The sequence below is a fragment of the Corticium candelabrum genome, chromosome 3, assembly GCF_963422355.1.
Source record: "Corticium candelabrum chromosome 3, ooCorCand1.1, whole genome shotgun sequence".
In the NCBI taxonomy this organism is placed as follows: domain Eukaryota; kingdom Metazoa; phylum Porifera; class Homoscleromorpha; order Homosclerophorida; family Plakinidae; genus Corticium; species Corticium candelabrum.
The window spans coordinates 6,921,036-6,936,035 of NC_085087.1; the positions used below are offsets into that span (position 1 = coordinate 6,921,036).

At 40.6% G+C, this 15,000-nt stretch overlaps 3 protein-coding genes across 6 annotated transcripts; all 3 read left to right on the forward strand.

Moving 5' to 3' along the window:
* Positions 1-1,070: 1,070 nt before the first annotated feature.
* On the forward strand, positions 1,071-5,240 carry LOC134177146 (uncharacterized). 2 transcript variants are annotated; one of them, XM_062643884.1, is made up of 3 exons: positions 1,071-1,260; positions 3,437-3,596; positions 5,074-5,240. In XM_062643884.1, the coding sequence occupies exons 1-3, from the start codon at positions 1,078-1,080 to the stop codon at positions 5,076-5,078; spliced, it is 348 nt and encodes a 115-aa protein (XP_062499868.1). In that variant the 5' UTR covers positions 1,071-1,077; the 3' UTR covers positions 5,079-5,240. The 2 variants fall into 2 exon arrangements, with proteins under 2 accessions (XP_062499868.1, XP_062499867.1); XM_062643883.1 differs by lacking the exon at positions 5,074-5,240 and having other exon boundaries at positions 3,437-3,705.
* A 1,002-nt stretch (positions 5,241-6,242) lies between these two features.
* On the forward strand, positions 6,243-11,249 carry LOC134177714 (malignant fibrous histiocytoma-amplified sequence 1 homolog). The gene is made up of 4 exons (XM_062644492.1): positions 6,243-6,717; positions 7,987-8,262; positions 10,071-11,170; positions 11,244-11,249. The coding sequence occupies exons 1-4, from the start codon at positions 6,243-6,245 to the stop codon at positions 11,247-11,249; spliced, it is 1,857 nt and encodes a 618-aa protein (XP_062500476.1).
* On the forward strand, positions 11,249-13,664 carry LOC134176821 (uncharacterized). Of its 3 annotated transcripts, XM_062643484.1 has the most exons (4): positions 11,249-12,140; positions 12,200-13,066; positions 13,121-13,178; positions 13,447-13,664. In XM_062643484.1, the coding sequence occupies exons 1-2, from the start codon at positions 11,270-11,272 to the stop codon at positions 12,850-12,852; spliced, it is 1,524 nt and encodes a 507-aa protein (XP_062499468.1). In that variant the 5' UTR covers positions 11,249-11,269; the 3' UTR covers positions 12,853-13,066; positions 13,121-13,178; positions 13,447-13,664. The 3 variants fall into 3 exon arrangements, with proteins under 3 accessions (XP_062499468.1, XP_062499467.1, XP_062499469.1); XM_062643483.1 differs by having other exon boundaries at positions 12,200-13,178; XM_062643485.1 differs by lacking the exon at positions 13,121-13,178.
* The last annotated feature ends 1,336 nt before the right edge of the window (positions 13,665-15,000 follow it).

A 15,000-nucleotide genomic window follows, 5' to 3' on the forward strand; every position in this document is an offset into this window, starting at 1 on the left:
GACAGACAGACGGACGGATTTTACTTTGACAGACGGACAGACAGATGGACAGACAGACAGACAGAGAGAAGGACACACACACACACACAAACAAACAATCAAACAAACAGACACACAGACATACACAGACAGACAGACACACACAGACAGACAGACAGATGGACAGACAGACAGACAGACAGGCAGGGAAAAAGACAGACAGACGGATAGACAGACAGACAGACAGACAGACAGACAGACAGACAGAGAGAAAGACAGACAGATGGACAGACAGACAGACAGACAACAGACAGACACACAGATAGACGGACAGACAAACAGACAGACACACAGACAAACAGACACATAGACACAGTCAGACGGACAGACAGACACATAGACACACAGACAAATAAAACAGACACACAGAGATACAAACAGACAAACATACGGCTGTATGTACATATGGAGAGACAAGTAGACAGACAATAAACCTTTTCTTTGTGCCGTCTCTTTATGCTGCTCTGCACACCAGTACTGCTACCCTTCGATGCCATATTCAACTACCAGAGCGGGAAACCAGGCAACGAAGATGGCGTCTTTTACACAAACAGCGAAGTCACCATCATAATCGAGTTCGTCAGTCTACTGTTCAAGGTACAACGTCGTCCTACTCAACACCCAATTAATATCAATGATAAAGTTATTTTTAGCCAATCACATTCGATCGAGTCGCACTCAGTTTGCATTGCATGCATACACCATATCTACAGTCTCCGATTCACAGCGGCATTCGTCCGGGACTCAAAGACACGTCGGTTAAGGTGAAGCTGATGCCGTCAGATCACGAACTGAAACGCATGCAACGACTTGCAAAGTCAAAAGCGAACGAAAACAATCGGAGAGACCGACAGCATCCAGTTGAATCAAAGTCAAGAGGGAGAGAGTCAGTCACCGTCTGCGAGTGTCGGTATGATCTCCATGGATCTTGACTTGGATGGTAATGCTGATGTATTGGATAGTCAAGGGACAGTGGAGGGTGGCCAGTCTGCACCAGCAGTTGAGACTGACTTGGTTGTTGAGTCGATGCTGGAGGCGATGAACGAGATGGAGGATGACGCGATGAGCAAGTCGGTGGATGTTTCTGCGATTAGTGGGAAGGTTGATGATGACTTGTGGAGTCTTTCTGATACGGACAGTGTGGATGCGAAGCTTGTGTGGTTGGAAGCTTGTGGGTGTGAAATGAATCCGGGACCGAACACGCTTGCACTTCATGGACAGGTGAGGTGGGGATTGTTTTATTGATGTGTAGATCAGTTTGTGTTAGTTATGTTTGGTAGATAAATAGAGATGGTATAGACAGACAGACAGACAGACAGACAGACAGACAGACAGGTAGACAGACAGATAGACATACATACATACATACAGATAGACAGAAAGATAAACAGACAGACAGACAGACAGATTCTTGACAGACAGACAGACATACACACATACATGCATACAGACAGACAGACATTGGAGAAGACGCTTGTCAGTACAACTTCAGCGTTGCAATGCCTCGGTGTTGGCTAGAAAGATGATCAGAGTAACATATGGACAGAATACTGACCAGAGTTTAGATGTTGTTCAACTTTCAATTCAGTAAACTAAATTTCGGTTTGTAGGCTCCGTAGGGGAGCTTTTTAATGCTAATTGTTATTTGTGTAATTGTAATTGTAGTTGTGACACTTGTTGTTCATTAGCTGTTACTTTAGTTTCACCTGTATTAGCTTTGATGTATAAAAATATATGAAAATTTGACAGACAGACAGACAGACAGACAGACAGACAGATTTTTGACAAACATGCAAGGTTGGTGGTGGTCCAGTTTGGAGTCACGAATCCATTGCAAATGTTTGGGCTGACTGTCTAAGTGAACTTCACATACCACACAGGAGAGAGCCAAGACATCGCTACTCAAACTCGGATAACAGACCAGACATTATAGCACTCGATACATCTTCTGGTATGAGTATTGATTTAGACATCTCTCTTGCGTATCCCTGGAGCTCAGAGGTATTTCCCTCATCCTCAAAAGTAGATGGTCTAGCTTCAAAGCGAAGAGATGAAAAGAAAAGAAATCAAATATCAAGATGAAAGGCTACCAACTGGCAACCAAATAATCTTTAAGCCTTTAGTCATTGAACACTTCGGTAGATGGGGTGATGAAGGAGTCCAATACCTACGTTCTCTTGGATCTCAATCTTTTGATAAAAATGGTCGGCACAACTCGGCACAATTTATGGATCACTGGCACAAAAGGTTCAGCATTCAATTACAGCGATGCAATGCTAGAGTAATCCAACGCAAGATGTCATCCTTGGGTTGCAGAGTCCACGCAAAAACAAGCCGCTTTCATCTCCAATAATTAGTGTTGTAATAACTGGACCCTCTTTGGGTTCTTTAGTAGTTAGAAAATGTAATTTTTAGTTCTCAGTTGGTTTAGTAGTTGATATCTGTAGTCTCTAGGTGATTCTGTATAATTTGACTCGTAGTTACATATTGTATGTTGCTAGATTCATGTTTTAAATATATGTATTGGACAGACAGATAGACAGACAGACAAACAGACAGATTTTTGACAGTTTAGGCATTAGCAGTTAGTTTTAGCGTAGGGCCTGCGGGCTTGCTTGTTTGTTTTACAGTTTAATGTGAGTGTACTAGTTTCAATGTATGAAATATATGTATTAGACAGACAGACAGACAGACAGATTTTTGACAGACAGACAGACAGACAAACAGACAACTTACATACACATGTAGGACCCTATAAGATATAGAGGAGCTATACATATGTATATATGTGGTTGGCAACAGTCTACCTTGAAAGACGATAGTATCGTGCATTAGTCCAGGTTATCAAAGACATTGCAAGGAAGACTAGTCGTACAAACGGTCTTACCATTTTAGTAAGGCACTAGCAAACTTACATGAAGGTCTGATTGTCTTTGGAAGTATAATGCAAAGATGGTTCTAAATATTTTTGTTGCTAGTAGAGGTACAGATCTATGGGTTTATGTTTAGTTTACTTTTTCAGACTCACATAAGCAGGCTTTAGCACAAATAAGAATATATTTGTTTAAAAATAAAAATACACACAGGCACACACACACACACACACACACACACACGTGCACACATGCACACACGCACACACACACATACACACTGACACACACACACACACACACACACACACACACACACACACACACATGCACGCGCGCACACACACACACACACACACACACACACACACACACACACACACACACACACACACACACACACACACACACACTAAAAATGGTAATCATGCATACTTACATCGATACAAGTAGACAGAAGGACAGACATATAACAAGCAAATACAAAATTCTGTAGATATTATTCGTTGTTGTCTTCTCTTTAGATCTCTGTTGAAGGTCAGTATTTCAGTCGTGGTCTGCTATGTGAGTTAGGCTCTTTGCAGTACTTTCTTGATCGCGTCCCGACGCCAAGGAGACAACAAGGAATCGTTGTTCTTCCTCGCAACCCTGATGTGACAATTTCTATCAACAAAAGTGACGGAGGTAATAAACGAAATGTTTTGAAATTGTGTGGATGAACAACTTGTGTATCAGTCTGTCTGTTTGTGTGCTTACCTGAAACATTAACTGTTGAATAGACAATGTTTTTGTTGGTGCTTTTCATTCTTTATGCATCATGCAGTCATGTTTGTCGAGCTGTTGTTTGTACAGACTTCTGTTTGTGTGTTTGTTTGTCTGTTTGTTCGTCATCTGTCTGTCTGTCTGTCTGTCTGTCTGTCTGTCTGTCTGTCTGTCTGTCAAGTTAAACCATGAAGATGGAGAACGACAGTCTCTTGATAACTTTATCTCATATCCAAAGGAATTACAGCATGGATTATCCACAAAGATTGCCGGTAATAGTGCTACTGATATTATTATACAAGCGCAGTCTGATAGAGATGCAGCACGGTTGAGGTCTCTGCAAGGACGAGGGGCTGGTGGCTGGATGTCATCCCCACTTCTGCTAAGTACGCTTTAAAAACAAATGAATTTTCTTTAGCGTCTTACCTGAGGTTGGGAGTAGCTCTACCTTTCACCAATTGGATTAAAAAGTATGATTGTGGTCATGATTTGGATAAATACGGATACCATCTTTTAACCTGTAAATATGGGGTGGACCTGTGTGGTCTCATTCAGTCTTAAATGGGTGGAGTGAGTGCCTGTCTGACCTTCACCTTCCCCATCAAACAGAACCAAGACATCAATACATCAATACTGAAGACCGTCCAGACATTACAATGTTTGATCCAAATACTGGACAGAATTTGGATATTGATGTGTCCCTGGCTCATCCATGGAGTCAGGACATCATTAGGAGGGCTAGCAAGGAAATGGTCATGCTGCCGTGACAAGAGAAGACAAGAAAATGAAAAAATATTCAGAAGAGCTTGTTCCAGGAGGATATGTATCAAGATGTGTTCCTCTTGTGATAGAACATTTTGGGAGGTGGGGCACAAAGGCAGAGAAGTTTTTGCAGCATTTGTCACAACAATCAGCAAATCTAGAAGGCAATTTTAATGTTTCCATGTTCATGTCGTATTGTAGAAAAAGATTTTCTACAATTCTGCAAAGATGCAATGCCAAAGTTATCCTTAGAAAATTTTCCAAACTGTCACCTAATCATGGTGATTTAGATAGATTATTTGATTTTGACATTCAAAGTCAAGTCCATTAGTTAATGACTTTGTTGTTTGCAAGGACTGATTTGTATTTAGAAAATGCTAGCATATGTACAAGTACAATCTGTATGAGAATAAATTATCTGTCTGTTTGTCTGTCTGTCTGTTTACATATCTGTGAATGTGTGTGTGTGTGTGTGTGTGTGTGTGTGTGTGTGTGTGTGTGTGTGTGTGTGTGTGTGTGTCTGTGTCTGTGTGTGTGTGTGTCTGTGTGTGTGTCTGTGTGTGCGTGTGTGTGCACGTGTGTAAGTGCATGTGCATGCACATATCTTGTCCACCACTACACACATTTATCATTACAGGATGAACACGAAATGAAGGTCAACTTTCATCTTTAATATTCAGTGCTTCTACTATAGTATCGAAACAGACCAGTAACTAGAAGCAAACAACTATGAACACAGCTCTACGTATGTATAGCATGTACTAATGGTTAGTGATACTAGAATCACATGATCAATTCATACAACACTGTGCTACGTATTATGCAGTACATAGACGTGATAGGTTAGATGTTCTGGTAGAAGCATTAGAGATATGATGTTAAATCTCCTGGAAAAGAAGAAAGAGAATCAACAGATGAGATGGTATGTGTGTGTAAGTGTGTGTCCATGTGCGCATTTGTGTTTGTCCATGTGTTTGTCCTGTGTGTGTGTGTGTGTGTGTGTGTGTGTGTGTGTGTGTGTGTGTGTGTGTGTGTGTGTGTGTGTGTGTGTGTGTTTGTTTACCCGTGTGTGGGGGGAGAGCGAGCGGGAGGGCTGTCCGGCCGGCGGGGGGGGCGGGCGGGCGGGCGCGGGCGTGTGTGTATACAAATTTCAAATTGCTCCTCCCCACAACCAGTTTCAATCGTTTCCGTGTCCGACTACAGATGAGTCCAGGAACGATTCGTTTATTGAGCAAACGGCGACGAGGACGCTTCATGAACTTCCGTCGCCCCTACTTTTGTATTGTAGCTAGGAACTGTGTGTATTGCTAGACGTGACCACCGAGAAACACCTTCAGGAGTTGAATGCCACTTACAGTCAACTATTCACACGTCCCGTACTACAGTAAGATCAATCCTTTACTACACTGTGCTGCATCTAACACTGTTGAAAGTCAATGTTTGCTGATATCAATTTCTATGTCAGTAAATACCATACCACCGTCATTACAACGGAACTGAGCGCATACCTAGACTGTACATTTCAATTGTCTTGATCACGATCGCAAAACGACGACTACCTATACCAGGCCTATATACGTAATCTAAACTACTAGGAAGTTTGCATGTTTACTTCCATGACAGCTAGGGTTTCTAGCTAGGATTAATCAATCTAGCTTACAAGTAAAGATAAAATGACTTAGGAAAAGTAGAAAACAAGGGGACGGTAAACACGCAAATAAACGGACGTGTACAAAACAGTCATGTGAATGATCATGTGACTCAGCGTTTTGGCTAATCGTTGATATCAGTGCGTAATGCGATAGCATGTCACGTGATATCGTCTTGAGCTACAAGTCGCATGATCTCATGGCGTTGCCTCACGTTGAGGAGCGACAGTTGGAAATGTTTTTACCGAAAGTTAACGAGCTCAACAGGTTGGAATTGGATCTTCTAGATGCACACTTGTTTGCATTTCCTGAAGAAATATGTGAGACGAGCGGACTGGAGGTATTGAAACTTTGTACAGACGACATACACTCTATACCCGAAGGCATTGCCAAACTGAGGAAACTAGAAGAAATTCATTTGCATACAAGTGATTATCACAATTCCAGAACTTCCTACTTCTCACGGCGGCTTCCAGCCATTGGTGTCCAGGAGGTCCCAACTGTTGTTTCTCTTCTTCCATGTCTCAAGGTTTTGTCTGTGTGTGGTAACCGTCGCAATCCATTGCTGTTTGATGAGCTAATGTCATGTCAACTGCCCAGTACTCTTGTGGAAGTGGAAATGGTGGCATGTGGTTTGACACAAGCAACTTTGTCTATGATCTGCAACAATGTGAAACTGTGCAAAGTGAATTTAGCACGCAACTATCTGCAGTCTTTCAAATATTGCAACACAGAGATGATAAGAGAGGCAACAGTCTTGAATGATCTAGAAGAGCTGAATTTGTCATGGAACGAAAATCTTGAGACATTCTCATGTACAGGTCTGACCAAGTTGAAAAAGTTAAATTTGAGTGAGTGTAACATACAGCAGCTGCCAGCTGAATTGAATGATCTTCATGATCTAGAAGAGCTGGATTTGTCATGGAACAAAAATCTTCAGCCATTCTCATGTACAGGTCTTACCAAGTTGAAAAAGTTAAATTTGTGGGGGTGTAACGTACAGCAGCTGCCAGCTGAATTGAATGATCTTCATGATCTAGAAGAGCTGGATTTGTCATGGAACAGAAATCTTCAGCCATTCTCATGTACAGGTCTTACCAAGTTGAAAAAGCTAAATTTGAGTGTGTGTAACATACAACAGCTGCCAGCTGAATTGAATGATCTTCATGATCTAGAAGAGCTGGATTTGTCAGGGAACGAAAATCTTCAGACATTCTCATGTACAGGTCTTACCGAGTTGAAAAAGTTAAATTTGAGTGGGTGTAACATACAGCAGCTGCCAGCTGAATTGAATGATCTTCATGATCTAGAAGAGCTGGATTTGTCATGGAACAGAAATCTTCAGCCATTCTCATGTACAGGTCTTACCAAGTTGAAAAAGCTAAATTTGAGTGAGTGTAACATACAACAGCTGCCAGCTGAATGGAATGATCTTCATGATCTAGAAGTGCTGGATTTGTCACGGAACAAAAATCTTCAGACATTCTCATGTACAGGTCTTACCGAGTTGAAAAAGTTAAATTTGAGTGAGTGTAACATACAACAGCTGCCAGCTGAATTGCATGATCTTCATGATCTAGAAGAGCTGGATTTGTCATGGAACAAAAATCTTCAGCCATTCTCATGTACAGGTCTTACCAAGTTGAAAAAGTTATATTTGAGTGGGTGTAACATACAGCAGCTGCCAGCTGAATGGAATGATCTTCATGATCTAGAAGTGCTGGATTTGTCACGGAACAAAAATCTTCAGACATTCTCATGTACAGGTCTTACCGAGTTGAAAAAGTTAAATTTGAGTGAGTGTAACATACAGCAGCTGCCAGCTGAATTGCATGATCTTCATGATCTAGAAGAGCTGGATTTGTCATGGAACAAAAATCTTCAGCCTTTCTCATGTACAGGTCTTACCAAGTTGAAAGAGTTAATTTTGAGTGGGTGTAACATACAGCAGCTGCCAGCTGAATTGAAGGATCTCCTTGATCTAGAAGAGCTGGATTTGTCAGAAATCAAACTAGAAGTATTTCCAACAGTTTCATGTTTGCAGTGGAAACATTTACAAACATTGAATTTATCTGGTAACAAGAGATTGTTGTGTCTTCCCAACAATATATGGAATGGACTGAACTTGTGGAGATTGGATCTAAGCAATTGTGGTATAGAAAGTGTACCAAATACAGGTAAATAGTAATATGACTCGTGACTGTTATAACTAGAGAAAGATACCACTAATTTAGTCATGTACAATACTTTCTTGAGTGACATTCATTATATTATGCATTGTTACTCTGAAGCAAGTTTGCTTGTTTCTAATAATAAGAAAAATTTGTTCAATTTGTTTGTTGTCATAGTAGTAATTTACTCCTAAATGTCTGAATAAGTGGCTGTCTGTAAAGCCAGCTAGCCAGTGTGGTATATCAAACACAATACAACTTAAGTGTTGTTAACAAACATTATTAGAGAGTTAAGTGTCTTTGCCCAAGTTATTGTCCTTTCTTGTTTTTGCACTGTTACTTTACCTAATTTGGCAAGGCTATATTTGGCCAAATGTGCTTATTCGATGTCATATGGGGAAGATGTGAGAGAAGTTTTCTACAGGTGTGATCTGATAAGTACATGTATCATTCAATGGTTGATAGTTTGGGAGCTGGGATGGTTGGTTGTGGAATTAAGTACTGTCAACTTCATGACTAAAAATGTCTTGTTGAAGGCTCGCAAGCGCCTCTGTTTGACTAGGCGCTTGGGCTCTTAATCAAGCACAAAGGCTATAGATTTGTTTGATATACATTAATAAGCATCTCTGGCATTTACCATTTACGGTACTTATATTTTATGGTCTTGAAAGTTTGTCTGTGTGTTTACCTTTCTTGTTCTTCTTGTCTTTAGATAATGTTCAACAGTTGTAGTGTTCAATCATACATTGTCATTTGTCCAGCATGTGTGTTCAAAGTGTCGTTTATGAAAGCGATAATTATTTGTTTAATCAAGTATAGTATTTATAACATATGTTATCTTAAACTTTTTAAGGTCACATTCTTATCAGCCAATCAGCTTAATTAACAGGCATAAATAGGCTAGTTAACTTTGACTTGTTTGACTGTAATTGTTGGAGAATTGTTGGAGTGTGAGTTATGTCAGTAAGAGTGAGAGGTGACGGGTAGTTCCAATTGTGTATAAAATGTGATGAAGTATGGTGTTGTATAGGCAAAGCAAAGGCTAATTTTGGAGGGAAGCCTGAGTAGTTGAGGGGAGTATTGTGGTATTGTCGATCCTGCCATGTTCTAAGTGTTTTGTTGCATGTCGCCTCTCTCTTGCCACATTCTATATATTAACAAACATTTGAGCCATTACAATACAGAGGTTTTTACGTGTATTCACGTGTAAATACACTGTTACTATGTGTATTAACCCGTTGCTATGCGTATTGACCCGTTGCTATGTGTAATGCCTTGATGCTCTAAAAATAATCGTAGCAACAGTATGAATACACTTGACAACATGCAACGAAATAGGTTTATAGATGATATGTCATTGTTTGCTAATCAATAAGTAACTTACTAATAAATTAGTTGCATTTCACATTGTTGATTGCACTTGTACAATAAAATCCGTAACCATTTTAGTTAGTCATGAACTTATTTACGTTTGTAAGGTTAAATTAGAGTGTTGGATGATTTAGTCTTAATTATGGATGGTAAGTGTGGCATGCACATAGTTGGCAAGTTTGCTGCTTTCTGATGTGAATATGATAAATGTTGTGTTTAGTAGACTAACAGATAAGAGTGTATAGCATAATAGATAATGGAGTAAAAGAGAGGTGAAGTGTGTTATCGAGATGATAAGACATGATGTCTAATGAATGAAGTGATTGAAACTTACTTGTATTTGTTTCTTTGTAAAATGATTATTGGGTTTCAGTCTACACCATATGTACTTGTTTACTCAATGTTTTGTTTTGCTTAACAATTGTTGTCATATGTACTTGTAGAAGTCACAATTGAGGAAGTCGACATATCAGGAACTTCAGTCACTCATCTTCCTAAGGAATTTGTCTTTAGCTCCAAACTTGAGGAATTGAGCGTTGATGGATGCCCATTAGTGTTTCCACCCATTGAAGTGTGCAACCAAGGCATTCGTGTTATAAGAGAATATTTCCGTGAGCTGGATAAGGTGGGTGGAGTGCGACGTGGCAGAATAAAGATTCTAGTGATGGGAACTACAATGGCAGGAAAAACAAGCTTCGTTGAAGCACTGGAGAGTGGTAAACCATTTCTGGCAGAAGCCGATAAGAGAACTATAGGGGTAGTAGAAAAAGTGATGAAGCTGGATGATAAAATAGAATGCAAACTCCTTGACAGTGGTGGCCATAGAGCGTACATGCTAACTAACCAGCTGTTCATCAGTGACAATTCATTGGTATTGATTGTTGTTGACAGCAATCAGTATAAGTTTACTCAACAATGTTTTCGACAAAATATTGCAGATTTCCTGCAAGTTGTGTATGACAGAAACAGCAGAGCTCACATTGCTATTGTTGTGAGTAAAGTTGATCTGATGGTCGACACGTCAAGAGAAGAAATGAGTAGAAAGTGGAGTGAACATCTGCACACTCGTCTACGTCAATTCTTGAAGATCAGACAAGCTGAGATTGATCGAATGAAACGAATCATTGCAACTGGTGGTTCTCCAAAGAACAAATACGTATCAGAACGTCTTCACTTTTTCGACTTTCAGCGAATAACTGTTGAAGAAAATGTGCTATTGACGAGTGCAGCTACACACGAGGGTGTAGTCAGTGTGAAGGTTCATTTAAGAGAACTGTGTGGTAATGAAAGGCTGATGCCTTCACTGCACACAGAGCTGCCGTCATCATGGGTAACTGTAGAAGACAAGTTGATTACACCACAAGCTGACACGTCTGTCCCCATTCTAGATGTCTCTTATGCAATGCGACTGTGTGTAGAGCACGGACTGACAGAAGAAAGCTGTCGTGAGTTGCTAAACTACCTGAACCAGGTAGGAAGCATTCTGTATTACTCTCATCACCCGACTTTAGCAGAAGTTCTCTTTCCTGTACCACCATTTGTGGTCACTTTACTTAAGGCTGTTTTCAGACATGATCACGAATCTTTAGAATATGATGATCGGTTTATTGGAGTAGATATAGGTCATCAGAAGTTTAAGGAGATGAAAAGTGATCTTGTTTTTAATGGCATTGCTAGCATATCTATGCTGCTGGCTCTGTGGAGTGAGTTCCATCTTACTGCAGATCGTCATGTTGACGTGTTTATGAAGCTTTTTCTTGCTCTCGACTTTGGTTATCTAACTGGCTCATCAGATGATGTAGTTCAGGAACTGGCACACGCTCTGGGAAGACGTCAGATCACTTTAGCTCCGCCAAGTAGCACCAACCCGACATCAGATTCATCTGGTCACACAATAGAACAAAATCGTCATCAAGAGCAAACAGACAGTTGCCAAGTGATTTCTAAGCTAAAACAACATAATGTTGGTTTGTTGTTGCCATGGTTACTCAATGATGAGAAACCAGAGGATGTTAGTGACCTTTGGCCTCTAGATATACCACAAGGAGTCATACAAGTTGCAGTGCAATACTCATTTGCATATGAACGTCCATTGGGTTTGTTTGAACGACTGTCTGCTCGTTGCCATTGTCACTCCAATTTTATTCGTCACTGGAGCAGTGGACTGCTGATGTGTTATGGTGCAGTGACTTTGCTTATCAATTGCAGCAAGAATACTTCACGTGGCTCTCTATGTCTCAGTGGTAGAGTAGTCAAGTCACATCACAGTGTTGGCAGATTGTGGCATGTTCTTCTTCGTTGTGTGTCAGACATGGAGGATCTTCTCCAGTCTGTTCCTGGTGTTCTCCCTGATAGATTCATCTACAGTGGAAGTTCTTCTACAAGTACAAAGTCTCCCCTCGATCGATGTATCTATTTGATACCAGATGAAACATGGGGACCATTTGCAGTAGACACTGTAGCTGGAAGATGCAGTGCAGAGATGGTAAAACATGAGCAAGCAATAAAAGAAGGTAACAACATGTATGAATACTGTTGGTCGCGTAGAGTGTATATGTTTGTATTCATTTAGTGTGTCCAAGTGTAAAGAATGGCATTCCTCTTTCTCAAGCTTTGTCCTCTACACATGCAACTCCAGTAAATCAAACGGATCTCGACAAGATAGCAGTAGATATTGGAGAGACCTGGCGTGACCTAAAAAGTATCATATTTGGTTCTGACCAGTCTACGTTATCAAAGCTACAGCAAAACATTTCTGACTCCAGATTTGACCAGCCACCGGCGTTCTGCATATTAAGTAAGTGGTTAGAGTTAAGAGGCAACCAACTGATGGTATGTGAATTGTATGATGCTCTACTTGTTGCTCGCATTCCATCTGAACCTCAAAAGCATTTGAGTTACTTGATGTTGCCTGATGCAGCAACTGAGAAGACGACTCCACCTGGTGACTCTGACAGGGTCACTCCACTCATCAAAGAAGTAGTAGCCGAAAGCGTTGGACATTGTTGGCATGAACTAGGTATATACCTTGGTGTTTCAGAAGGAGTGCTAAGGGAATGTGACCAACCAATTTACATGTTGAAAGCGAAATCACGTAAAGTTTTGTCAGCCTGGACAGATCAAAACCAACATGCTACAGTTCAGCAGTTGTTGGTCGCTTGTGATAAAGCTGGAGTGGGAGGAATAGTCAGGAGAGAGATTGAATCTAAGCTTGGCACAAACTGATTGGAACACGAGTCATACAGAGTGATAATCCTATACATAACAATAATTGTTGTTTGCTCTGAAACAAAGAAGTAATTATCTATATGTGGACGGGAAAAGGAAATAAGAGAAACAAGACAACACACTCTGCTTGCTGCGAACCAACAGCCTTATCGTTGTGTGCAGCTACAATATATGTAGAAGACTATCATCCAGAAGAAAATATCATCAGAAAGTAAGAAAATTTTGATGACAGTGGATTGTTTGTGAACAAGATGGTTATTGATAGGATGACACAACTGATTGAAATTACACACAAAGCAATGATGTAACTGCCTTAGAACAAGGTAACATTATTAAGTTGGATGACATACTGTTGGTGAATCTGTCGAGTTCAAATGTGTATGCATGAGTGTGAGTGGAAAGAAAACAATTGTAGAGCAGCACAAATACAGACAGACACACAAGCAACAGACATACAAAAACAGAAACATACAACTGAGCGCAAACAGTCACAAGATAGTTAGAACATAATCGACCACTTAAGTGTCTCTTGACTCACATATTATTCAGTATATCAAATACACACCAATGAGACGTTGATTGTGTCTCTAGGTTCACTTCAACTTGATCATCTCTGATATTTCATCATTGACTGGATGTGGCAGGATGTCAAGCAGCCACCAATACGTTCATTTATGTCGACTTGTAAAGTATGATATCACACCACGAGTGAAGGACAGACACACAAACCTCAGCCTCTTCTTACTAGATGAACACTCATTATAATGGAAGTCATTGTACAAATAGTGTATATAGAAGATACAGGAAAGACAAAAGTTTAGTTGTTTTGTATTGAACTGCTGATAGCTACAGACATGGGCATAATTATGGAGCCACCCTGAGCATGTGACCCAGATTAAGAAGTTTTAGACTTTCTCAGACAGTCCAAGTAGATGCATCTACAGTGACAGCTGCACTTTGTAGTAAATTAGAACAAGTCATAATGGTGAGGTAATGGCTCTGATTGTGCCATCCACATGTCTGAGATTGCAGGAGATGTGTGACCTGTTGAGATACATGACTGTTTCTTGCTGCCAGTTCAATCAGTAAATTTGAAAGTTAATAATCAAAATCATTTTCAAAAAGCTTCTAAACAATAAAATGACTTTGTTTATTTTAGAAGACATACTCAAAGATTAAAGGGAGGGTGACATGCAAAAATCGCTACCTATTTTATAACTTAGAAACGTTGCTTTGCCAGTCAAATGAATGCATGAATTTTTTTAGAATTTTTAGCTAATGTTCTAAGGGTTAAAACGAGGGTTCTTTTGGCTATATTTGGCTCCGCCTTTCATCTTCCGGCAATTTTGAGGCGTGTCCGTCGTGACATCACAAGTTGAACGGAAACTGCTCGCGCAGAAGTAAATCAGGTCTACAATGGTGAAGCGATGTGTTGCGGCTGGCTGTTCTAACTCACACAGCGACCAAGTCAGCTTGTTTTCTTTCCCACAAGACCAAGTTCTTCGAAAGCGATGGACAGAAAGCAGTACAGAGGACTAGAGACAAATGGAATGGGCCTTCACGGTATTCGGTTCTATGCAGCGACCACTTTACAGAGGACTGTTTTGAAACCGATCATCTTTTGGCCTCATCGTTTGGCATCGCCTTTGGCATCGCCAGGCGAGCACGCCTGAAGCCAGACGTCGTTCCAACGCATTTTGTCAGAGCGAATTTGAGAACAGGCGCCTCTGGATCGTCAGCTATGTCTTTGGAACGAACACGGAAACGAACGTCCACTGGCGGTGAGAGTGAGTTGACAAGCAAGAGGGAGCATATGAGAAGAGACAAAGAGCTAGGGTATGTAGCTATTGTGTAACGTCGTATTGACAATTGATAGAAGTGTGGTTAGTAGCCTTAGGCTTGAAGTGTGAACACAACGGCGAGGCTTCGCTGCAGTCTAGACTGACTTTTATGCGTTTACTTTGCAGCTTCTACAGGAAATTGTCAGCACTCCAAAGCACCTGTGGAAAGAGAAACAGAAATGGAATCTACTTGGCAAGACAGTGAAGACAATGAGAGTGAGAAGAGTGCAACTCATGCAGATATTGGTGTACAGGCAGTATGCCTACAGGATATTCCACTCAGATCCACAGTAAACGTCAGAGT

Excerpts from the sequence above, each read along its gene's own strand:
- LOC134177146 (XM_062643883.1), top strand. The coding sequence starts at position 1,078 with ATGAACGAGATGGAGGATGACGCGATGAGCAAGTCGGTGGATGTTTCT. Across the intron at positions 1,261-3,436 it reads CGCTTGCACTTCATGGACAG|ATCTCTGTTGAAGGTCAGTA; the intron begins GTGAGGTGGGGA and ends TCTTCTCTTTAG.
- LOC134177714 (XM_062644492.1), top strand. The coding sequence starts at position 6,243 with ATGTCACGTGATATCGTCTTGAGCTACAAGTCGCATGATCTCATGGCG. Across the intron at positions 6,718-7,986 it reads AGTGGAAATGGTGGCATGTG|GTCTTACCAAGTTGAAAGAG; the intron begins GTTTGACACAAG and ends TCTCATGTACAG. Across the intron at positions 8,263-10,070 it reads AGAAAGTGTACCAAATACAG|AAGTCACAATTGAGGAAGTC; the intron begins GTAAATAGTAAT and ends ATGTACTTGTAG.
- LOC134176821 (XM_062643483.1), top strand. The coding sequence starts at position 11,270 with ATGAAAAGTGATCTTGTTTTTAATGGCATTGCTAGCATATCTATGCTG. Across the intron at positions 12,141-12,199 it reads TGAGCAAGCAATAAAAGAAG|TGTGTCCAAGTGTAAAGAAT; the intron begins GTAACAACATGT and ends GTATTCATTTAG.